This window comes from Coregonus clupeaformis, chromosome 1 (genome assembly GCF_020615455.1).
Source record: "Coregonus clupeaformis isolate EN_2021a chromosome 1, ASM2061545v1, whole genome shotgun sequence".
NCBI lineage: Eukaryota > Metazoa > Chordata > Actinopteri > Salmoniformes > Salmonidae > Coregonus > Coregonus clupeaformis.
Genome location: NC_059192.1, coordinates 72,692,564 through 72,718,905, shown reverse-complemented (window position 1 = coordinate 72,718,905; position 26,342 = coordinate 72,692,564). Strand labels below are relative to the sequence as shown.

Sequence of the window (26,342 nt, the reverse complement as noted above, 5' to 3'; positions counted from 1 at the left end):
ATACCGTAGTACCGTTTCATATGATACTACCAATTTCTTTCCAGCCCTACCGATCTAAAGAACCTGCTGGCGCCTGTTATAAAGAATTTATAAAGTCAGTTTTGTTTATAAATTCAGTTGAATTCTGTTGTATGCACACCTGCTTCTCTCCGTCCGCTCTTCATGCACGTCTATTCCTCCATCAGTTTTTTAAAAGTAGAATTGATCCGTGATGTCGAGCGGGGATGCAGACCCAGACCCTCATCAGTCTTCTGTTGTTAGATTTATACATTTGTTACATTGGAGCAGTGTGCGAAGCGAGCAATGTTGATACATTGTATCATTTCATCGCCTGTTATAACCAAGAGCACAAAAATAATGTGACCCCAGAAGCCAGATGGAGATGGGTAAATTAGACGTGAATTCGGTCCTTATATTACTGTACCATAGGTTACGCTGCAGCAAATGTATTCCTCTCTGTCACAAGAAAAAAAGTTGCCATGATGAGATGATACATGCATTGTGAACTGCGCTCCAAACTGAGATGCACTGTCTGTCCCCTCCCTGAGCATTGATGATTGATCATGCAGATAGCAGGGGAAAGGCTGTAGAGAAGCCAGATTTAGACATTGCATATAATTTAGTTTAACAGTTGCATTTCACGTCATGCTGTTCATAGAATTAAAAAAATATATAATTTACAGTTTTTTCTTAGTTATTTACCGTGGGAAAAGGGAGTGGGTTTGGGTGGTAAATCTCGGTAGCCCCAGGGTTTTTTCTGGATTAAAAAGGGGCTTAGATAGTGGGTGTGACAATGGGCACGGCTGAATATAAGATAACATTCTTGGTGGTGTAGAGAAATCTTCCAATTTTTAAGCCAATTTCCTGCAATTCTACACATTTCTCCACGTAGCTGAGATACATTTTTGCAGTTTTAAAGCTAATTTCCTGCCATTCTACATATTTTGCCATAGAGCTGAGAGAAAATGTTGCAGTTTTAAAGCTAATTTCCTGCAATTCCATGCATTTTTCCATGTGTTAAAATATAATAACAAAATCAATACTGCTACATTCATTGTTTTTGGAATTTTCCATTCACCCTGACTGTCTAGCTTTTATTTTGGTGATTGCTAGAAGATTATAGTATTAAAAAATATATAGGTCCATTATCTTTTCCATCCCAAAAATGTAAATGAAACATGTAAATAAATACAAATTATTTATTTTCACTGTCTGGACTTAGGCATCCCGAAAACATGCTTAGCCGGCCCACCCAAGAATTTTAATGGCAGAAAAATCCCTGAATCTGGTTGCCGCTATTCAACCCTAAAACACACACAAACTTTGGCAGCAGTGCATTGTGGGAGGCCTAGAACAGCCCCAGGGCTTGGCTCCTGACCTCAACACTCTGCATTTAAAAGAGGAGAAATGAAATGAGAGGCTGGTGTTTGATGTGCAAGATGTTGGGACAGGATACAAGGGTGCAGGGAAAGCAAACACGCAGACACACACACACACACATACACACATCCTCACCACACAATGTGAATGCCTCATCAAGAGAGGGCTTTTATTTTGGTTTTAGAATGTTTCAGAGAATAATTGTCTAAATAAATAAAGTTGGATATTTGGAGAGGAGGATTTGAATACACTTCATAAGAACAGTTTGTATAGTTGAGAGGACATTTTATAAATTTTTTTAACTTGAGGATTAAGCATTTTTTAAAGTATAACAATTAAAGCCTATTATTATTTTTCAGGCAACATTTTGCATTATTATGATATATTGGACCACTTGCTGCAGGCTTACTTGAAATAAGGCAAAACTAATCTAAAAAATAATAATAAAAAAATAACATTTTTAATAGTCACAGAATCAACATATGAAATGCATTTCAAAAGTATATAACTGTGAAGTTGGATATTAATAATGAAAAATATGCCTACTGTACTGTATGAGCTCACTTGTGAAGCATTATACGGCGCTTGTAACGCCAAGGTAGTGGGTTCGATCCCCGGGACCACCCATACACAAAAATGTATGCACGCATGACTGTAAGTCGCTTTGGATAAAAGCGTCTGCTAAATGGCTTATTATTATTATTATTATTATTATTATTATTATCCTCCAAGGCGTTTTTTTATGGTTCAGAAAGCACTATGCCACACTCACACACACACACTCTCACACACACTCTCACACACACTCTCACACACACACACGCATGCATGCACGCACGCACGCACGCACACACGCTGTTTGTTTCTTTCTCCTGAAGTATCCTTACTGTGGACAGGTTTCCTGTGTGTGTTTGTTTGTGTGTGTGTTTGTTTGTGTGTGTGCATGTGCGTGCATGCGTGTGTGTGTGCGACCCTGCCCCATGACCTGTCTTGAAACCAGTGGTCATTTTTCACCTCCTGTGTGTGTGTGTGTGTGTGTGTGTGTGTGTGTTTGTGTGTGTGAGAGTGTGTGTGTGTGTGTGTGTGAGAGAGAGATTAAGGGAAGATGGCGCCAACGATGGTTGCATGGTGCTAGCCCAGATAGGTTCCCAATCTCCCAACCTCATAACTAGCTAGCAAGAAGCCATTTTCAGACTATCAATCAAGTTAAAGTTGCTAGCTTGTCTAACTATCTTAGCTGGCATGACTGCTGGCAAGGTTGGTAGACTTTAGAACAGCAAGCAATAACTAAATGTACTGAATAAGACTCAAATTCCTTTAAATCTTTTACCCATATTTTAGCAGAAATGCAGAGAATAATATTTAGATTATTTAATAAAGAACCACCTGTAAGGATACAGACAGATCAAGAGGTATGATTAGATATGCAGAAAAATACACATTGTTATATAGAATAAAGCATGATGAGTATGGCTCTAGATTGCAGGAAAAAGCTGTTTCAGGTGTTTGAGGGGGCACAAAGTACATCCTCATGTACTTTGTGCCCCCTCAGATTTTTGGGGTGCATGACACCCCTGGTTTCTGGTATTATTTCCTATGTCGACAAGCACTTCTGGACATCAAATTGGCAGTTACTCACCAAAAATCTGACATTCCAGAACTTGATCCTTTGTTTGGATACCCGAAGCAGTTCCATTCGTCATAGGAGCCGAGCCCTTCCAAAAAGAGAAGAGGAAGGAGAGCCGTTGTTCTAGTGAAACTAAGGAGAAGGGCAAACCTCCCACCGCTACCTAGTATATTACTTGCTAATGTATCTTGATCGGCTGCATCACCGCCTGGTACGGCAACTGCAACCGGAAGGCTCTACAGAGGGTGGTGCGGACGGCCCAATACATCACTGGGGGCAAGCTCCCTGCCCTCCAGGACATCTACACCAGGCAGTGTCTGAGGAAGGCCCGAAAGATCGTCAAGGACCTGGAGCATCGGGTCTCAGAGACAGCTTTATCACCAGCCATCAGACTGATGAACAGCCAACCCTAGCTGTCTCCCTGCACAGACCTGCAGACTATTTGCACCTTAGAGACTATCTGCACATCCAACCCTTACACACAAACTTACATACACACACACACACACACACACACAAGCACCCATAAACACACACAGATAAGCACACACAAGCCCTCAGCACTCACACACACACACACACATGGTCAACGCTGCTGTTCTGTTATATTCTATTGATTTCACTGCGTGACCAAGACACTACCCACTTTATATTGTAAATACAGTGTAATACAGTCCATTATTACTACGCAGACTACCTCTTCTATTACTTATACTTGTTATTTTGACTGAACTATTTTATTGTTAATATTGATATTGATTAATGTACTGAATTGTTGAGGGAGCTAGCATCTAAGCATTTCGCTGCATCTTTTATACCTGCTGTAAACTGTGCAAGTGACTAATAAAATGAGATTTGATTTGTGTGTGTGTTCATTTTTCACCTCCTCTGTTCCCTGACCAGAATGTGACCTGACCTCTTTGATCAGTCAATGTTTTTTGTAAGTTCCATCACTGTAATGGTCGTGATGGTGATGGGTGTCCCTGAGTGGTCAGCTACTGGCCTGGTCACAGTGAGGTCATATTGGTCAGGCCCGGGTTCAAATACTATTTCAAATCTTTCACATTCCTTTGAGTGTTTGCTTTAGCCTGCTTGGAGTGCCAGGTTGGAGAGATTTTCCATTTTTTGAATATTACACTGAGTGTACAAAACACAGTGTAATATAGACTGACCAGGTGAATCCAGGTGAAAGCTTTAATCCCTTATTGATGTTACTTGTTAAATCCACTTCAATCAGTGTAGATGAAGGGGAGGAGACAGGTTAAAGAAGGATTTTTAAGCCTTGAGACAATTGAGACTTGGATTGTGTATGTGTCCATTCAGAGGGTGAATGGGCAAGACAAAATATTGAAGTGCCTTTGAACGAGGTATGGTAGTAGGCGCACCGGTTTGAGTGTGTCAAGAACTGCAACACTGCTGGGTTTTTCACGATCAACAGTTTCCCGTGTATATCAAGAATGGTCCACCACCCAAAGGACATTCAGCCAACTTGACACAACTGTGGGAACCATTGGAGTCAACATGGGCCAGCATCCCTGTGGAATGCTTTCGACACCTTGTAGGTTTGAATTGAATTGAGGCTGTTCTGAGGGCAAAAGGGGGTGCAACTCAATATTAGGAATGTGTTCCTAATGTTTTGTACACTCAGTGTATATTGGTCAATTGCACCAGGCATAGTATTTGAAATGATTTCAAATACTATTTGAACCCAGCCGCTGATACTGGTGATGAACTTAATAATCTAAAGAAATGCAAATGGTCTGCTGCCTGTCTGAGCAACACAATACATTACAATGGGCTAGCATGGGGGTTATGGGGGGCAGCATACATCTGTATTCAACCTTTTTGTCTGTTGTAAAATAAGAAATATTAGTGAAGTGAGTGATTCAATATCATGGGTGGGAGTGGGAGAGAAGGGTCATATGAAGTGCCATGTATTGTTTGGTGGCCTCAGTGAGACCATCTGACATAAATGAGATGGTGGGAGGGATTGAGTGATGGTCTGAGTGAGGAGCTGGGAGCAGGAAGGGTGAAGTAGGGAGCAGGGTCATGAAAGGTCACGGGAGGTCACCAGGGTCAGGTCCCATAGCAGAGTGATTCAGTTCTAGTTCATCTTTCATTTTGGCCTATCTATCGTTGTGCCCCAGATTTTAGAGACAGAATAATTTTTATCTAGAATGAGATGGTTCTTCTCAGGACTTGCTGAATCAAAAAACACAGTAATTACGCTCACATGAGAATCACTCAAGGTTTTAGAGAATATTTTCGCAGTTATATTCCATTCAACGACATGTTTAGCATGTCATTTCACTTTAAATCTCTATTAGGTAGCATATAGAATATAGAGAGCAGTGCTTCTAAGTGGTAGAAATACCTCATGTGTTGGATCTTAATTTGATCACTCTTTAGTTGCTGGGAATTTTTTAAAAGGCTTGTAATTTCCACTTTGAAATTTCAGAATTGATTTGCCCTAGTGAAAAATGTATGAACCCCTACAAAAATGTTCATTAATTATAATCAACATAATAATTCACATGTTTCTGTTGTTCAAGGATAATTTTCCTGCTATAGCAAGTTGGCTCAAATTAAGATCCTACATCTGTACGTCGTTAGGAGAACATGAGGCTAATTTACTTAGAAAACCAATCAATAACACACTGTTACTTTAGAGACCAGCTAAGGTAAAGGTGAAGCTTCCTGGCTAATGTAATGGGGGTGATCTCATCTGTATAAATACCCTGATGAAGGGTAAAACATTCGTACCAAAGAGCTATTAAATGTTAGGAAGCATCAAGATCATCAGTGTGCTGGAGTTGGCCTTTTTATTCTATCTGATCTAATCTGTAGAACGTTGTGGAGTCTGTCAGGTTCTAGAACTCAACTCTGAAATTAGTTAGGATAGGTTCTTATTCTGACTAGGGATAGAGACCCAGTACTCACTACTCAGGTATGAAACACGCTCCTGCTGTTTCATAGGCATTTCTATGCTGTTCATAGGGAATTCATAGATATTCATAGGCTACGCAGTTCATAACCATTCATAACCATTTCATTAATCAGAGTGAATGAGGAGTTGAAGAAATAAAACAATCAAAGCTCTTGGCATAAATTTGTGGCTATATGGTTTGATTTGAAACTTGAATTGGGTGAGAGAACGCCCTTTTACCCTAGACTTGAGCATACAGTACATTGACAAACTGTACACCTTATCGTTAAGAGTAACTACTTGCAGTGTGAGTACGTAAAGAGTTAAGAGTTCATATCTGCAGATTACATTATCGCATTTGCTTTTATTCAACAAAAGCTTTTTCTCGCTCCCAAGCATTTGCAAACACTCACAAGATTCAAGATTAGATTGAATCCAAAGTAACATTCAAATGACAGAGCAGAGCAGAGCACTATTGTCAACATTCACATACTGTATGTGAGACCACACCGACTCAGAAGCATTACACCATTCTAAAAGCAGCTGTTTACTTTCATTTCCAGTTGATCTGATATATTTAGTGTAGGGGCCACAGGGCCAGTGTGAGTGTATACTTAAGGTTTGGATCAGTTCTGCAGCTTCTAGCGGCTGCCCTTACTTTAATTAGAGCCTTGAGTGTATTCAGACTGTATGGGTGTGTTTATGAATGACCGTATGGATTACTGTGTGGATATGTGTCAGTTCATATATTTTAGTTTATGACTGCATTATATGTGAGTGCATGCATGCATGTGTAAAGGACGTCATGCTGCTTGCTTAGCGAATACCACTTCCTCCTGATTCGGCCCATACCTGGCGTGAACTCAGGACCTCTGCATTGCTAGCACATGTGACCGCCCTCCTGAAGTGTCTTACCAGTCGGCGCCACGAGAAAAGCTAGCTATTTGCTGGTGCAAGTGAGGACACTTCAGGCTGAGGACTATGTTTAATACATCCCCATGTGCTGCACATGCACTTGTCTTTCCATCTCTGTAGGTAAGTGTACTAACGTGATTATATTATATGTTTATGTGTCTGTTTGTATATGTATATCTGTATTTGTGAGGAGGCCCCTGTCTGAATGAGCAGCTATTGTTAATGTAAACATGGAGCTGTCTCTCTGTCTCTCTGTCTTTGTCTCTCTTTCTGTCTCTTTCTGTCTGTCTCTCTCTCTCTCTCTCTCTCTCTCTGTTTCTCTATCTTTGTCTCTCTTTCTGTCTCTCTCTCTCTCTCTCTCTCTCTCTCTCTCTCTTTCTCTCTCTCTCTCTCTCTCTCTCTCTCTGTCTCTCTCTCTCTCTCGCTCTCTCTGTTTCTCTGTCTCTCTGTGTCTCTCTCTCTGTCTCACTCTGTCTTTCTGCTCGGTCCCATGTTTTGTATTGACTGGCATCCACAGCAGAGCCTGGATCGTGACACCCTCTTTCCGTATGGTGGCTCGTCATTAGATTATACACACACACACACACACACACACACACACACACACACACACACACACACACACACACACACACACACACACACACTGTGAGCCTGGGATCAACCCCCAGAGAGAGCCCAGATCTCACCACACCGTCTGATATAAATCACACACGGTGGCTTCACCACATGAAAGACCAACGCCAGCCTCAAGCAGCTGTTGCTCTGTAGACTGATTGCCTACGGAGTGTGTGTGTGTGTGTGTGTCTATGTGTGACTGGGTTGTTAGAGGAGTGTGTGTTGTGTGTGTGTGTCTGTCTGACTGCCACAGAGAGGCTGAGGGACACTGCATGTTAAAGAACAATATAATCTCCACCCTCGTCTCCTAGTTAAAAAGCTCAGTACATCTTGGAAATACAGCCAGGCAGACATTTTGTCATCGCTGTGAGCCAAATGCATTTTTACATTTCTGCAGAAAATAGGTAATAGTTGTGAGCGCTAAATCTGCCGTTTTCCCTCCAAAACTTTTTTAGGAAGTCTGTATATGGATGATGTCATTCAAAGGATGTTCTCTCCCTTCCTGGACTTCTGTTGTTGTTTCACTATTAGTTAACCAGTGTGGTTATTATTGACCAGAATGTATTCTGTTTGAGTGTATACTTTGCTCGTACAGATGTAGGGTCTTAATTTGAGCAGTTTCTGACAGCAGGAAAATAATCCAGCAACAACAGGAAATGTGAATTATTATATGGAAATAATTAATGGACATTTTTGTAGGGGTTGATATATTTTTTGTTAGGATAAATGAAGGCTAACCCTTTAAAATCGAAATTACAAACTTTAGAATCCTTTTTAAACCTTGAATATACTACAATTTGCATTTCCTGCTGCGCAGGACAACAGAGTGATCAAAGTAAAAGAGGACATCTGCATATAGACAAGACGTTTCATATTTGCAAAAGTGTCAAGCACATGAGTGCATTGCAATGTTTTTCATATGCAGACTGAGAATGGGGTCCAAATTGTGATTTTGACATGTCTTGTTAGTGTTTCAGGTAAGAGAGACCAGTCTTGGTATTTTTATCCACTTTTATTCTGCAATATGACCAATATTTTCTCATATTCAAGTGTGTATGAAAAGAAGTCACTGATTTCTTAAAAAGCTAAATACAATAAGCATTGGATCAAGGCACATACAAGACTGGCCAAAGAGCATTTAATGCACTTTGGTTTTCAGTTCAGGGATTCTTGAAAGATGGGACAATAGTTCCGACTTTTAAGAATCCCTGAGCAACTTTGTAAAGAACAATTAACTTTGAAATTGCGTTAACATAGAAGTAGTAGTGTCTTCAATCTGGAAAAAATACAAAATCATAATTATAATCATAAACAAGGAAATTTGTGACGCTCAGTTTGTATTCAAAAGAAAGCAATTTTTCTCTATGTCCTTTTTTCTTGCCGTGTTTATATCTAGGCTATGTTTGAGGGCAACGTTTGGATGACGTATGGTACAAGGTACTGGAGAATGGCATCCATTGTAGTTTAGCCAGATAGAGATATTGGGGGGTTGTCAGCCTGGGTTAATGTCTTAGGAGAGGGTCTCCTCTCCTCCCCTAAAGGTCTGTGTGCTTCATATGCCCTGTGCTGTTGCCAACAGGACTTACTGACACTCATACACACACACACACACACACACACACACACACACACACACACACCTGTTCTATCTGTGCTGTCTCTGTTTCTGTTTTTTCCAAACAGATAAACAAAATGAATCCCCACACTGAACAAAGCAAAGATGTAAAGCGTGACACCTCCATATCTAGTCCATGTTTCAAGAGATACACCCCTCTGGGTCTCTCTGGTTAGGTACATGTAGGTGACTACTCTCTGCTTGTCTCTCGTCAGAGAAAGAAGGCAACACGCCTGCTGTCTCGCTGCTTCGCTCTGGTTTTAATCATCATATTTTTTGCCTTTTTGTTTTTTACCGAACAGCCACAAAACGAGGGTCAAAGGAATGACCTGTGCTTTATTCTACAAGTCTGATTGTTCAACACAGCAATGAAAACCCCCACTTTCACAGTTGACAAGTCATCATATCTCAGTAGAACAGAGTTTGTTTTTTATAGTTGGTTGTTAGGTAACCTTAAGCCAAAGGAAATACAGTACAAATTACTACAAACCCCTAAAATATAGAATTGCAGTTTTAATTACAACATACACTGACCTGTGGCTCAGTGATGGGACTACTATCTGCAATGTGAACCACGTTTGTTCTCCTCTTCGTCATAAAATGTCCTTAAATATAAATTATATGGGCAAATGTACAGAAGAACATTGCTTTCCCACTCAGTCTTTTAGATCCAGTGTTTTATAACAAAGTCTTATAGCCACTTAGTTTCAAGTCATCAACGAACGCACTCATTTATAATGAAATGTCCTGCGTTATCAATATCATGAATGGGAGTGGTCTGAATCAGGTATTCCACTGTCTCTGTAGCTCCTGTTGCTAATACTGGTCTCGCTGTGCGGGCTTTTGTACAGACTCAATCCATTCGGAGGGAAAATCGTATGTATCACAAACTCCTCTTTGGACACGGGCACGGGGTGTATAGGGATCATCTGAAAAGAGGCCTCTCGTATCTCCAAGATTGAGTTATCCTTCTTCGTCCCCGCCTCTGCGTAATCGTCCTTCCTCCGTCGGCCCTTGTTGTAGGTGCAATTCCTGGAAAACAGCGAACCCTTCCTGTGCACGTACCAGCACACGAGCGCCAGCATTATCATTGCCAACAGAGCCACGGCCCCTCCGATGATCGCGGCTAAAGGCAGACTGGAATTGTTGTAAGGCTCCTTTTCCTGCTCGCGGTTCAGTGTCGTGGTGGGGTTGTAAGCCTTCAGAGAACTGGTTTCTGTCTCTATGCAAACTGGCGTCTCGTCTGACAGGTAAATGTTGCTAGTCTCCATGGGAACCATGCATATCCTGTATGAGGATTCCGGTTCTAGAGCTGTTAGGAGGTACTCCGTCCTCTCCCCCTGTACGATGGTCTCCGTGATGGAACCGAACGAAGGGTTGTGGCCCAGTTTTAACCAGCTGAGCCTTAGGGCAGTCATGGGTACGGAAACCCTCCAGGAGATGTGCACTGTCTCTGCACTGCTTGACTTCACACTGATCCTGATGATCTTTCTACCTGATGGTGTCGTAGTACTGCGGTGGTTTTTACTCAGTTCAGGCATTTTCACCACTGGTCTTTTAGTCACAAAGGAGGGCCATTGTGGATGTGAGTGGGGTAAGGTGTTAGAGACGGTGCTGGTCTCGAAGGTAGGGCCCCCCTGGCCCCTGCCCAAGTCAGAGCCTCCACAGTCAAACAAGTCAGTAGACAGATCCTTAATAGCCATGCCTTTCACCTTGTCTGGCCCCTGGCACATAAACCCTCGAACGTTGACCTTTGTCGGCAGCGACCTTAACCAGTCTCTCACCCACTTCATCCGGCAAGTACACTGCCATGGGTTGTTACGGAGCAGGAGCTGCGTGAGGTTATCCAGGTCTTCGAACACTCCCTGAGGTAGACTGCTCAGGTTGTTGCCCGATAGATCCAGTCGATACAGCTGCCTGAGGAAAGCAAAAGCCCCGGCCGGTACTCGGTTGATGTGGTTGTCTTGGAGCTGCAGTTTCTCAAGACTGGTTCCCGGTAAGTTAGCCGGCGGAGACGTCAAGGTGTTTCTCACCAGGGACAGCTCGGTGAGATTAATCAGGTTGATGAAGGCCATCTCGCCGATGCCACGGTTGTTGAGCAGGTTCCCGTCCAGGACGAGTCTCTTTAGGTTGATCAGGTCCTGGAGGGACGCCTCCGATATCGACGAGATGCGGTTGTCGTCGAAGCGCAGCTCCTCGATGGTCTGCGGAAGGCCGGACGGGATGGTGCTCAGATGGTTCCTGGACAGAAAGAGTAGTCTCAGGTGGTTGCTGTCCCTGAACGCTCCGTCCTCGATGCTAACCGCCGAGACGGAGTTATCATCCAGGTGTAGCTCCTCGATCAGTGGGATCTGACCCAGCGACGCATGCGTAATCATCCGAATATTATTCTCCTGTAGATGCAGCTCTTTGACTCCTATCGGCAGGTTTTGGGGGAACTCGTCCAGATTATTACAGTACAGATAGATCTTCTCAACATTGCTTAGCCTCTTCAGATCGGTGGGGATGCCGGCGCTCTTGATCCTGTTGTTTTGGAGGAAGAGTACAGTAGCATCCAGCGGAATGCCGGTAGGAATAGAGGTGAGGCCTCGATCATTACAGTAGATGAAGGTCCCATCACACCGGCAGGCCGAGGGGCAGGAGGCGGAGGTCACCAGTGGGTTAGCCAGACCCAAGAGTAGTCCTACTCTGGTCAGGAAGAGGAGGAAGTTCTTGCATTGGGCGGTCATCTTGTTTCGAGGTTGTGGCGTCTGGTGTAGTCTGGCAGTGTGATCACGCAGGAACCCTTGGGGAGGAGACAGAAGGGTAAAGTTAATGCACAAGGCCTTTAAAGGGAAGCCAACATCCTTGTTTCTAATAATTGCTGTTTGCTTGAATTGTGCTGCCTCAAGCTCTTTCCGCAATAAACGCTCTGCAATATTAGATACGGTTTGTAGGCCCTATGCAGACTATTCAATTGATATAAATTGTTACTATTACGATTTGCCAATCACAGAAAACAAATTAAAGCAACTAGCGAGGCTAAAACTACTTTGAGTGCAAAGGGCTGTTTTCAGGGAACACATATAGCACATACATTCCCATAAGACTTTAGAAACTTCATAAGTTTACAATGTTTTTCCCTTTTCCTCATTTCTTTTTTGTATATAAGAAAATCCTTTAACATCTGGGCTCTCTGCTGAATTCGATCCCTGTGCTTGGGCTTTAGCTTGTAAAAGGTAATAGCTTGGCCTTGGCTGTTTTACACGTTTCTGTATCTTTCTCAAGGCTGCCTTTCATCACTGCTAGTGTGTGGTGGGGGGTGGGGGGGTTGTGTGCGTGAACAAAGTCAGGCCTTGTTAATGAACTGTTGTGAAAACGTCTCTCTCTTTCTCTCTCTCTCTCCTACATTCACATTCTTACATTAATCTGGCCTAGAGCTCACAAGGTGTGGTAGAAACATTTCTATTTACTGAAACTAAAGGAGAAAATATTCCTCAACTAATAACAATTTCAGTCTTCTGAGGGAGATTCTTTGCATTGTTGGTCAGATTCCTAGGTAGCAGTGGCAGTGCTTTGCAGACTCAATACCCTATGTGGAACGGTGTAAACCGAACTGAGCTGCACTCATCAGTCATCCATTCACTCACTACATGGCTGAACTGTTCAGTGATTGGCTCTGACTGGTAGCAGTAGCTGATTTAGAGCAGTTAATAGTGCATGAATAATCATATTTAAGTTACCTTTTAGCACAGCAGTATATCTGTAAGTAAAAGCTGTCACGTGCTGTTCCTCTATATACAGCCACAAACACCATGGAAACAACAAACTATTTCTTAACTAGCACTGCAACAACAAGAGTTCATGACCTCAAATCAATATGGCAAAACAGTAGGTGCAAACTGCTTGTCTGTCTTTCTCCTTTAGTTTATACAATGTTATAAATTGATTTGCATTTTAATGAGGGAAATAAGTATTTGACCCCCTCTCAATCAGAAAGATTTCTGGCTCCCAGGTGTCTTTTATACAGGTAACGAGCTGAGATTAGGAGCACAATCTTAAAGGGAGTGCTCCTAATCTCAGCTTGTTACCTGTATAAAAGAAACCTGTCCACAGAAGCAATCAATCAATCAGATTCCAAACTCTCCACCATGGCCAAGACCAAAGTGCTCTCCAAGGATGTCAGGGACAAGATTGTAGACCTACACAAGGCTGGAATGGGCTACAAGACCATCGCCAAGCAGCTTGGTGAGAAGGTGACAACAGTTGGTGCGATTATTCGCAAATGGAAGAAACACAAAAGAACTGTCAATCTCCCTCGGCCTGGGGCTCCATGCAAGATCTCACCTCGTGGAGTTGCAAAGATCATGAGAACGGTGAGGAATCAGCCCAGAACTACACGGGAGGATCTTGTCAATGATCTCAAGGCAGCTGGGACCATAGTCACCAAGAAAACAATTGGTAACACACTACGCCGTAGCTCAGCTGGTAGAGCACGGCGCTTGTAACGCCAAGGTAGTGGGTTCGATCCCCGGGACCACCCATACACAAAAAATGTATGCACGCATGACTGTAAGTCGCTTTGGATAAAAGCGTCTGCTAAATGGCATATTATTATTATTATATTATAAGGACTGAAATCCTGCAGCGCCCGCAAGGTCCCCCTGCTCAAGAAGCACATATACATGCCCGTCTGAAGTTTGCCAATGAACATCTGAATGATTCAGAGGAGAACTGGGTGAAAGTGTTTTGGTCAGATGAGACCAAAATCGAGCTCTTTGGCATCAACTCAACTCGCCGTGTTTGGAGGAGGAGGAATGCTGCCTATGACCCCAAGAACACCATCCCCACCGTCAAACATGGAGGTGGAAACATTATGCTTTGGGGGTGTTTTTCTGCTAAGGGGACAGGACAACTTCACCGCATCAAAGGGACGATGGACGGGGCCATGTACCGTCAAATCTTGGGTGAGAACCTCCTTCCCTCAGCCAGGGCATTGAAAATGGGTCGTGGATGGGTACTCCAGCATGACAATGACCCAAAACACACGGCCAAGGCAACAAAGGAGTGGTTCAAGAAGAAGCACATTAAAGTCCTGGAGTGGCCTAGCCAGTCTCCAGACCTTAATCCCATATACAATATGTGGAGGGAGCTGAAGGTTCGAGTTGCCAAACGTCAGCCTCGAAACCTTAATGACTTGGAGAAGATCTGCAAAGAGGAGTGGGACAAAATCCCTCCTGAGATGTGTGCAAACCTGGTGGCCAACTACAAGAAACGTCTGACCTCTGTGATTTCCAACAAGGGTTTTGACACCAAGTACTAAGTCATGTTTTGCAGAGGGGTCAAATACTTATTTCCCTCATTAAAATGCAAATCAATTAATAACATTTTTGACATGTGTTTTTCTGGATTTTTTTGTTGTTATTCTGTCTCTCACTGTTCAAATAAACCTACCATAAAAATTATAGACTGATCATGTCTTTGTCAGTGGGCAAACGTACAAAATCAGCAGGGGATCAAATACTTTTTTCCCTCACTGTACTATGACCAGTGAAGTGTGGTTTCCCTTTTAATTAGACAAGTACTGATTTATTACTTTAATTAAGCATTCATGTACTGACCTCTCCTTCCACCACGTCTCATTAGAAAACACAAACACACACACACACACACACACACACACAAACACACACACACACACACACCATTATTAGAAACCTTGGTTTGGTCAGTGAGGCGTAAAGAAGCCACAGCCAACATCCAATCATAGCTGTCATACCTGATTTAAAAGGATCCGTAAATAATCCTTCTGCAGCCACCCAAGAATCCTTTCCCGATCCAGCAGATGAAGATGAAGATGTATGTTGAAATCTTTCCTATGAATCCTTTTCAGAAAGGAAAAGTGTATTAGTGTAGTACGAGAGAGAAGGTCTTTGGTTGTAGCCTTGGTTATATTGTGACCCGGGTCAGTGTGTTTGAACTAAACTGATCCGTGTTTGTTCGCTGACCCTCCTCTTGTGTTGTCAGCCTGCTCAGGCCTCTCAGGCCATCAAAGGTTTTGCCATGGAAGATAAGCCAGTAAAAAAAGCATCTCCACTCAAACTCAAAGACAAAGCTGCAGTCTTTCTCCTCTCAAAAGCACAATATTTTGGGTGGTAATATTAAAAAGGAATGTCCCAATGGTTGTAGTAGTAGTGGTAGAGCCCTTGTATCGTCCAACTTAGCTCAGCAACTCCAATAACCTCAAATGAGATATCTTAGTGTTACATAGAGGCCCCCTCCTCTTAGGGAAGAGACTTGAAACTGCAGCCGAGGTTAGGTCCTCTCAGGAAAGGGAGGGTAATTCCAGCAGGCTCGCCATAGAAAAGAAAAGAAGAACCAAAGCTGGACTGAGCAATGCCAACACCAACCCTGCTTCCAAAGACTCACTCCAGGGCTGTATCACTTATGTACTCCAGCCCTGCAGCAAACCCACAATGCCGTTTTCCCTCTGTGAGCCTGTGGTACATGAATCCAAGGCTGGGGAAGTTCTAGATACCCCAGTAACAGAGTGGTACGTACTCCTCAGGAGACCCGTGGACGACAGGACAATGGTAGGATCGCTCCTCCCAGGCCCAGGCTCCTAGTAGCTTGTTCCCTTACGGTCATACACCTACTCTCTGGACCATGCTGTGTCCTGCTTCTATTCCTGTACCCACACTATTCCGCGTTGGTTGGTTCTCTGAAAAACAGCCAAAGAGACAGAGATCAACGTTATTTAAAATCCATAGGCAATTAGCAATCAATGTATTATCTGTCAGACATACAGTGTCTGTAAGTATGGAGGAGTGAAGGGAAATCATTGGGAAACGTCCCTGGTCAAAAGTAATGCACTTTATAGGGAATAGGGGGCCATTTGAGACGCAACTTTCGAGGTTAATGGATGTCATATGGCTTGCTGGCTGACCTAAATCCAAAGAGACACGCAGCATGGTGCCATTAAGTCTACCTCTGTCTGTTGAACTCCTTCTTCCTCCCTTCTCGCTCAACAATGCATCTCTTTTTGTAATTATAGAGGACAATGCTGTAGGGAAATTCAGAATCAATGAAAGGCGGATTCAGAAATATCTTAACAGAGAAGAGGTTGTGAAGATGCTATTTATTCTATTTTAAATCTCTGTATAGGCTAAATCTTGAGGAATATAGTATCTATCAATAGCACACACATGTTTGATCTATCACTCTGCAGGTTTAATTCCAGCCAGTGTTTTAATGGTATGAACACTAGCCGGGATGAGATGGGTTTGCTTATGGGAGTTGAGACTGAGACAGAGCCCCTAAAGCTTATTAAATGTATCTGTATATCAGGGGGATTTATTTTGCTTTGCCTGAATTAGCCTGGGAGAAAAGCCTGTGCTGCTTCTCTTTGATAGTGGACATAGTTGGTGAGACCCAGATTAACCGCTGTGTTCACTGTGGATTTGTATTTTAAAAAATAATAAAATTTTCTCCCCCCTAGCAGCTTACTCAACTGTGATTGTGTGCGTTGCCCTTTACGCCCCCCCACAGCCCTAATATCAGCCCCTCCACCCCAGCACCCCCAAACCCCCCATCTTTTCTTTGCATACGAAAAGCGTCAGTGATCTAGACCCCTGATACAAAGCCAGTGGGATGTTTCCCTCTTGTTCCCTCCTGTCTTGCTCAGTTCACTTGCCTCGTTTTTCAACCAGGGCTGATGCTTCATTCTGCTTCATAAACGACACCCTATTCCCTATATAGTGCACTACTTTTTCAAAAAGTAGTGCACTATGTAGGGAATAGGGTGCCATTTGGGACACACACCTGGCCTCTGAGTTTCTGACTAAGATTAAAGAATGCAATCTGCTCTGTTCTCAGAAAAGAGAAGCGGTCCTTTCTAGACTGAAGCTATGACCAGGGCAACACGCCCCTAAGGCGGCCTCTCTCGCTCCTGAGTGAAATGAAACTCCCTCTTCTGTTCACGCTGCTCAGAAATGTACATGTGAGATTAAGCTTTTTTGAAATGCTCATGAATACAACTGGGCCAGCCACCCCACCTGTGTCCCACCAATACCCTACGCCCTTACCTTCACCCCCCCTCCTTCCATCCCTCCCTCACAGACACTCTCTCTCTCCATCTCTCTCTCTCTCTCTCTCTCTCTCTCTCTCTCTCGTTTTGTTCTTCTATCCTCGTGGTGACCTAAAATTCAAAATCCTATTTTCCCTAACCCTAAACCTAACCCTTACCCTAACCCAAAACATAACTCCTAACCCCGAACCCTAACCCTAATTGTAACCCTTAACCTAACCCCTAAGCTTAAAATAGCCTTTGTCCTCATGGGGATGTGGGAAATGTCCCCACGAGCGAGAATTTTCCTGGTTTTATTATCCTTGTGGGGACCAAAAATCCCCCAACGTCCCCACAAGGATAATAAAACAAGGAAAATTCTCGCTCGTGGGGACATTTCCCACATGGGGACACAGAATAACCAAACCACACAGACACACACACACACCCACTGACACACCACTCTCTCTCTTAATTCAATTTCAATTTCAATTCAATGTAAAGGGCTTTATTTGCATGGGAAACATATGTTTACATTGCCAAAGCAAGTGAAATAGATAATAAACAAAAGTGAAATAAACCATAAAAAATTAACAGTAAACATTACACTCACAAAAGTTCCAAAATAATAAAGACATTTCAAATGTCATTATGTGTTGTAATGATGTGTTTCTCTCACAGAGAGAGACGGAGACAAGTTATTTTACTTTATTTGAATACGTATGCTGATTAATATCATGGAGCAGCCTTCCTGGCTTGTCACCCAGTCTCACCCTAACATGATGACTGCCTCTGACTCAGTGTCCAGCCCACAGTGAAAGGAACTGGTGACTTGTTACTAATGTAAGACTGACGCAAGTCCATGTGCACAGGGGAAAGACCCAACATTTATTTTGCATGATGCACTGAACCTAGAGTCCCTTTTAAAAAAAGAGTTGCTATTATTGTGAGAGTTTTGGGAATAGGTTAGAGTTCTGGCTGAGGTAGGGAGGTGGTGTTTGTTTTGGTGGTGTGGTCCGTTTAATATTATTGTGGCAGGGAGGGTCCTGAGGTGGGAGACTTTTTTTGTGGTGTGCTGTCGGGTAGTGTTCCTCTCTGAACCAAGTAGGGGCTATCCTTCACGGTTAGTGCAGACAGCTTGAGTCCCTGGCCTGGTTGGCTGGTTTGCTTCTTGGCTGCCTTTTGCCACACTTATCGGGTTTCTCACCGGAGTGGCTTCATTCTATTGTTCATTACAAGACAAGCATGAGGGCCCTCTACTCTGGGAGATGTCCACTGAGTGGATTTGGATTAGATGTTAAAATGGTTTGGTCAATCGTTTTAATGGTGTTCTCATATTTTAATTCATTCATTTTGTAGAGCTTTGTTTTTATACTGTATAGTTTGTTTTGATCTATAGACACACACACACACACACATATCCCCTTCTTCCCCAACACACACACACACATCCCCTTCTTCCCCAACACACACACACACATCCCCTTCTTCCCCAACACACACACACACACACACATCCCCAACACACACACACACACACACACACATCCCCTTCTTCCCCAACACACACACACACACACACACACATCCCCTTCTTCCCCAACACACACACATACACATCCCCTTCTTCCCCAACACACACACACACACACATATCCCCTTCTTCCCCAACACACACACACATCCCCTTCTTCCCCAACACACACACACACATCCCCTTCTTCCCCACACACACACACACACACATCCCCTTCTTCCCCAACACACACACACACACACACATCCCCTTCTTCCCCAACACACACACACACATCCCCTTCTTCCCCAACACACACACACACACACACATCCCCTTCTGCCCCAACACACACACCAATGTTTTTAACAGCGATGTGAGGTGGAAAAGGGTGCAGGGGTTTTGGGTGATGGATGTCTCTCCCTATTGTCCTAATAAGCTCCTCCTGTAGACGGCAGGAGATTTTTCTAAACCTCCATAACCGGCTTCCGCTCCACTGAATGTGGACTAGCAAAATTAGTATGATTGTGTGTCGACACACACACACACACACACTTTCAGCTAGCGGAGGGAAAGAGAACATGAGAGACTGACACAACACCACAGGACAGTGATAGATTATAGCCACAGCAAGAGAGATCAACACACCTAAGTGCACTTTAAGTCTAGAAGTCCTGCATCCCAAATGGTAACCCATTCCCTATATAGTGCACTAGAGCCCTATGACCCCTGGTCAAAATTTGTGCACCATATTTGGAATATACAGATGTAGGATCTTAATTTGATCACCCTGGTAGTGTATTTTAGGTTTAAAAAGGCTTCGGAAGTTTGTAATTTCCACTTTGAAATTTCAGATTTAATTTTCCCTTGCAAAAAATTTATCTACCCCTACAAAAATGTCCATTAATTATAATCCACATAATAATTCACATTTCCTATATTTTTCTGCTGTAGCAAACTGTCTCAAATTAAGATCCTACATCTGTAGTGCCATTTGAGACACAGCCAAGGGCCTAAGACTTTATGCCCTCTGGACACAGATCCCAGAGAGAAATAAAGAGATTTGAGAAAACTGAAGCATTTTGGAAATAATTTCATGGCTGTGAAGAAGTATTTTAGATTAAAATGTATTTTTAGTTTCTTTACAAAGTAAGTGATAAAATTACATGGACTAAATTATTAGAGGAAACAGTTAAAATTACCAAAGTTTCTGTGGTTAAATATTCATGAGTTTTGGAATGAATTTAAATCACTGTATAGTTCTCCATAGGGAAATCAATGCTGTATTTGTACGTGTTGTAATTTATTTATTTTAGATCACAACATAGTTATAGATAGATTGCAACTACATACATAGCATACAATGGAAATACTGTTGGTTGGTCATCAACTTGTAAGCTTAGAAGTGAGGCTGAGTCTTGCATTTAACATCTTGGAAGATAGATATCCATTTTAGGCAAAAGGAAATACAACAACCATATAATTTAGAATTAGAATTCCCAGTTTCATTTGTTTTAGAATGTAGCCTGTAGGTTATACCTTCTATTGATGTTTCCCCTTGCTGTCAGTTAGTGTTTTTATTTTGTTTCCCTTCCGCTTCTGGCTTTGATTTCAGAGGGAAATATTTGTTATTCTTTAGGATAAATAATAGATTATTTTACTGTACCCCCAGGCACCTTTGCCAACTGTCTCCATTTGTCACTATTCTAAGTAATTGTTAGAGAAAGAGAAAGCGAGAGAGTGTGAGTGAGGAGGGCCGCATAGGGCCTACTGTGAAGCTACTGGGGTGCATAGACACAAAAGAACATTCATGAATGCATCTGAATTCACAGTGAGGGACAGGGACACAGACAGGCAGGCCGTGTTTCAGAAAGAGAATCTATCATAGTTTCAGGGATTTAGGTTTGGTGCGTAACCTCCTTTCTGTTGTTATCTGTTAGATGGGATGAACAACGACGCTGTTACCAGACCATTTGGGGCTATAGAGGAAAGAGAGAGAGGGGATAGGGGTCTGGGGATGAAGGGTGGTCTATAGAAGAGAGAGTGAGATAGAGAGAGGGACAGAGAGAGCGCGAGAGAGAGGTCTGTGGTAGACGGGGGTCTCTCCATTGTAACGCTCTGAAAGGAAGGACAGATTGTTCTGTTGCTGCAGCAGCTGCATGCTTTTTACCACACGGGGGTGGTAGGCACTGCAAGATTTAGGAACCAGCCTTGTGTGTGTGTGTGTGTGTGTGTGTGTGTGTGTGTGTGTGTGTGTGTGTGTGTGTGTGTGTGTGTGAGGCAGACACACACCAACACACACTATCTATGGACTGGTGCTTGGCTGTCTAGGTTGTAATCGGCTAACAGAACCCCTGTCAAGGTATGGGGGTTACTACTGTTCTAAAGGACAGCAGGCATACTGTAGGCCCTTTAGCCTACATTCCATGTTAACTCTCACATATTTGACTCAAGCAAATGAATGGAATTGGGGTGCTTTGTGAGAAAAGCTCATTTTCTTTCTTGCCTTTTACATTTCTCTTCACTACATTCTCTTTATCTCTCAGTATAATTAGTGATTTCATTCTGGTGGGATTGGAATTGGTGATTAAAAATAGCCTTATTGTTTCATTAATGATGGATAGAATTGAATTAGGCCTAAATGTTGAGAATACGATTACAAATGTAGAGAATAATTGATTGGATTTAGAAATACTGTAAAGGGCCTATCTAATTCTAAAAATTACCGCCTCAGTTTAGTCAAAATAAAAAGTTAAAGCAAAAAATATAAACAGTTTTATTTTTTGGCTATTGTCATATCTTTGTCTAGTAGATGAGACATGTATGTGGTTGAATGTGATGTAAAGGGACTATCTATTTCTAATCATTACTTAGTTTAAAAAGTAAAAGTTAAGAAGGCAACAAAAGATGTTATCATATTATTCTCCGTCCTTTGTCTAGATAAACACATGTCTGTAGTGACCTGGTTAGCCTACTAGACTGATCTAATCCAGTTAAAGAGATTCTTCCCTGTGAAATCCAATTGACCAGTGACTATGCCCTAGGGCGGTCCACACAGCAGAACAATAGGGTAGCTCTGTCCCCCTACCCTGCCTGACTGACAGACTGATGTAAACAGACCAGGCTATTTGTCAAAAGCTAGTAGCCATTTTGTTTTGTTTTATCAGTGATTAAGACTTGCTTTCATTAGTGTAGCCCGGAGCAGTGTATTGCTAAATAGAATGCTCTGGTGTAGCCTATTGGAATCAGACATTATCTTGTGATGTCCGTTGTTTTTCAGTTATCGGCCTATAGCTACCATTTTGTTTTAATCCGTTGGGTATTACAGTAAAGTTACCTTTCAAGAACTTCCTTTTATATGTGTAATCAGTTTGTATATTGAAACTATAGGCCTAGACATGTCGTTTTGATGTCCTGTTGTTTCTAATGTGAATTGTGTCACGAATAGTGGATTGGGCCTTAAACACCATTTCACCAAGATCAATGGCTGAGTTAATTTCATCCCCCCATAGGCCTATAGCCCTACTACACCGTCATGTGGCTTGCTGCCCTAGATGTTAGCAAATAACCAAGTCCTCAATACACACATAAGGTATGTCCCTATAACAACACCTTTGATCACAGGAGAGGAAACAAAACACCCTCTGTTTCCAGTAGCAGTGTTCATGCTACACTCTTAGAAAAAAGGGTTCCAAAAGGGTTCTTCGGCTGTCCCCATCGGAGAACCCTTTTTGGTTCCAGGTAGAACCCTTTTGGGTTCCATGTAAAACCCTCTGTGGAAAGGTTCTAACTGGAACCAAAAGTGTTATACCTGGAACCAAAAAGGGTTATTCAAAGGGTTCTCCTATGGAGACAGCTGAAGAACCCTTTTAGGTTCTAGATAGCAACTTTTTTTTCAAAGAATGTTAGGTTTTTGATCATAGATAAATAGGCAATACAAATCAAATCAAATTTTACTCGTCACATGCGCTGAATACAGTAGACCTTAACGTGAAATGCTTACTTACAAGCCCTTAATCAACAATGCAGTTTTTTAAAAAGTAAGAAAACCTGATTATTTAGTAGGCCTAATGCGCAGTTCAGTAACCTTGTGGTAATATTAGATAGGCCTATTTGATATTATTAGATAAATAGTCAGTATCATTATTTTGATCATTGGTAGGATAAAGAGAGAATGCCAATTAAGACTGGACTTTCATTCACACTGACTACGCATCCTCTATAGACAAGCTACAGTAAGTTGATCATAGGCTTAACATTAGTGTGGGAATCTGTTTTATGGAGACCTGTTAAACCGATTATATATAATCGGCTCTATCAGATAATGCTGGTGTTATCATCGAACCAAACCGCGCTTCTTTTTCTGCTTCTGTACTCTTATGGATAAAGACTATAGGTCATTATCTTAAGAGATAAGTGATTGGCGCATGAACGGGTTATGATGTTTCCTCTAGCTTATCACTATCTATTTTATGACGTATTATACGAACATAACTGACTCAATTGCATAGGGTTGGCGTGGAAATCGGTGCGTTGTTTTAGGAAGCTGGTAGACTAGAGAGAGATTCACTGCAAAATGTGAGCACGCTCCGGGTATGTGGCTATGGCATGCGGAGAGGGAGAGGAGCCTGTATGTTTATTGCGCACACAGAAAGAATACACCACACATAGAAACGCAGCTTGCTTCGGGGCTACCTCTAACCCCTTTGTAGTGAAAACGCACATGGAAAATTCCCTCCCAAAAATGTCTAAATTAAAAAGGCGAGTTGATCTATGTCGCTGAGCTTGTTGTGGCGGTGGGAGAGGAGAGTAGAGGGAGACAAACTCCCACCGGTTGTGAGAGCTGCATTTAGCGGAGTTTTCCCACCAGCTTAAGCTGCCCTCGGTGACAAACCTCCGCTCTCCCTCTCTACCCGATCAGCATCGTAATTTCATACACTCACTGGGGTGTCTTCCAGCTCCTCCGAAGCTTGCTAGGCTGCACTCTTAGAAAAAAAGATGCTATCTAGAACCTAAAATGGTTCTTCGGCAGGCCCCATATGATAACCCTTTGAAGAACCCTTTTTGGTTCCATGTAGAACCCTTTCCACGGAGGGTTCTACATGAAACCCAAAAGAGTTCTACCTGGAATCAAAAAGAGTTCTACCTGGAACCAAAAAGGGTTATCCTATGGGGACAGCCGAAGAACCCTTTTGGAACCCTTTTTTCTAAGAGTGGCAGATGCTTAGACCGCTCATTCTTCCCAGATATACCACTGTAAAATGTTACAGTGTAGTATTTGTCTTTTATGCAGTTATATCTCCACGATTCATTCCATTATCTCTGCGCCCTCTGTATCCCTCAGTAGGCTATCAGTTTGGAATTTGAAAGATATCGTAGTCAATAAGGGATAGAAAGATAACTCCGCGGTCCCTGTTGCTTCCCTCCGCTGAGGAGTTGAGAGGGTTTGGATAAAGAGTGTATTTATTCGGATCAGTCTAGTCAGTCAGCCGTATGAACGAGCTAGCGGAGCGTCATTGCGGTACTCCGTCTTCGTGGCTGGTAGGACTACTTGCAATGCGGGGAGAGGGACAGACAGACACGGAGGAAAAGGCTGCATTGCCGCCAGAGGTAAAATTGAGCTGCAAGCCGCTGGTTTCTATTGGAACGTCTCGTCTACCCATCGGAGAAACTACGCATTTGGCAAGAGACACACGTCTAGCAAAGGAGCCTTGTGTATTGGAAAGTGACTAGAAAATTAAGAATATTAAGGAATAATCTATGTTTTTTTGTGTTTTTTATCTAGTGCTCTATATTCTGAATAATTCTCAACTATTTTCAGAACTAACTTGATTTTGCTGTTGTGAGCTGTGTGGTTGAATTATGGCCTGTAAAACCACATGCATTAATTTGTTTCTGTTATTTGTTGTAAATCACCTCATACTCTCTCACCATCAACCCAAAAAGAGATTACATTTACATTTGATTCTGAAAGAAAACCTATAGTCTAGTGACAAGGCATACACCCAGAGCTGCAGAATTATTGATGATAGAAAATGTATGCAGCTGTCCTCATTTGAAATAACCAGAAATAGATTCCTTCAAATCTACTCACTTTTTTAATTCCTTCTTTAGAAAAAGGGGGGATACAGGAAAAGAGAAATGCAATAGAACTTCAGCACAACACATAATACACTTACCTCCTGAATGAACTAAGAAGTAAATACTAAATAAATATCCTCCCTAGAAAAGCAGTCTGTAAAATAGAATATATTCCAATCCAAAACACGGAGGATAGAGAATATCTTCAGATCCAAAAAGCCCAGTCTTGAACACCAACCGAATGCTACAGTATAGCTCTGGTATCAGTTCTGTAGCCTGTCTGAAGCTGTAGCAGCAGTACTGGTCTGGTGTGTGTTTATTGGTCCTCAAACACACACCACATACACACTCAAGTCTGCTGGATGTGGTAAAGAGCCCAGGAATGGCAGGACAGATCGCTTGGGCAGAGCGCACTACAAGTGTGAACTTACATCAGCCTCCAGAGCTTCAATAGAGCTAGATAGATAGATGTCATCTGGGGGAGGGGCCTCGCTCGCGCTTTCCCCTCTCTCTCTCTCTCTCTCTGTCTGAGTGGTTCAGGGCGTAGTGTTGTGTGAGGCCGCTAGGCGGAGTAGAAGAAAGAGATTGGACATTCTGAGCCTATCGTATGCGATGTGTGTGTAGCGGTAAACAGCAGTGAGAAGATGATGCGGTTCGCAAAGGAGAGGAAACGAGAGCCCTGGCAGTGGGAGGGAGAGGAAGGAAATGTGGGTTGTTATAAAGCTAGATAAAGAGGAAGAGAGGGATGGAGAGAGAGAAGGAGATTATTCTTCTCTATGGCAAATATGGGATATCTGTTGCTGTTTTTATGTGTATCAGTACAAAGTAATAAAGCACTGGGCAAAAACTAGAAAGAGAGGAGTGTGTTTCGGTCAAATAACGGTTGTGTGTGTTTTTGTGAAAGCTGCACGTGTAGGTGAAAGGGGTGTGTGACGAGTCTGTGTGTGTGGGTGTGTGCTCATGTGATGCATATATTTAGCACACTGTGTTTTGTGCCTCTGCCACACACACCTGAGTCTCTGTGAGTTTTTCTGTTCTGCTTCTGGCTCTGCTTCCACCCTGTTTAGAGTTGTGTTTCATGTCTAAATGAATCCAAACTGAGGGTGTGCACTCTGGTACTGCACAGCAGCAGTGAGTCAGCCTGTTAGTAGAGGTTCTGCTGCGGAGCTGACCCAGGCCATGTCTGTGTTCTGCCGCAGAGATGACCCAGGACCATGTATGTGTCTGTGTGTGTGTCAGTGTGTGTGTGTGTTCTGCTGCAGAGATGACCCAGTACACACTGTGCCCTGCCTCGTACCTAGCCCCAGCACATTTCCCCTCCGGCTAACTGAATACACAGTGAGCTCCAGAAGTATCGGGACAGTGACACCTTTTGTTGTTGTTTTGGCTCTGTACTCCAGCACTTTGGATTTGAAATGATACAATGAATATGAGGTTAAAGTGCAGACTGTCAGCTTTAATTTGAGGGTATTGTCATCCATATCAGGTGAACTTATCATACCCCCCCAAAAAATGCTAACCTGCCCTGTTATTGTAATGCTGAGACGTTAGCATGTCAAATCAAATCAAATCAAATTGTATTGGTCACATGCGCCGAATACAACAGGTGCAGACATTACA

General features: G+C 42.7%; 2 protein-coding genes across 4 annotated transcripts in view; one reads left to right on the top strand and one right to left on the bottom strand.

Moving 5' to 3' along the window:
- macrod2 (mono-ADP ribosylhydrolase 2) overlaps positions 1 to 26,342 on the top strand; it is a gene marked incomplete at its 3' end in the record, with an annotated part of 1,170,384 nt that overhangs the window by 153,852 nt on the left and 990,190 nt on the right. The window lies entirely within an intron of this gene.
- Positions 8,464 to 25,143, bottom strand: flrt3 (fibronectin leucine rich transmembrane 3). 3 transcript variants are annotated; one of them, XM_041889510.2, is made up of 4 exons: positions 24,821 to 25,143; positions 15,622 to 15,781; positions 14,840 to 14,945; positions 8,464 to 11,866 (listed from the first exon to the last, which is right to left on the bottom strand). In XM_041889510.2, exon 4 carries the CDS (start codon positions 11,808 to 11,810, stop codon positions 9,843 to 9,845), a length of 1,968 nt encoding a protein of 655 aa, XP_041745444.1. In that variant the 5' UTR covers positions 11,811 to 11,866; positions 14,840 to 14,945; positions 15,622 to 15,781; positions 24,821 to 25,143; the 3' UTR covers positions 8,464 to 9,842. The 3 variants fall into 3 exon arrangements, with proteins under 3 accessions (XP_041745444.1, XP_041745453.1, XP_041745436.1); XM_041889519.2 differs by lacking the exon at positions 15,622 to 15,781; XM_041889502.2 differs by lacking the exons at positions 14,840 to 14,945; positions 15,622 to 15,781; positions 24,821 to 25,143 and adding an exon at positions 14,682 to 14,802.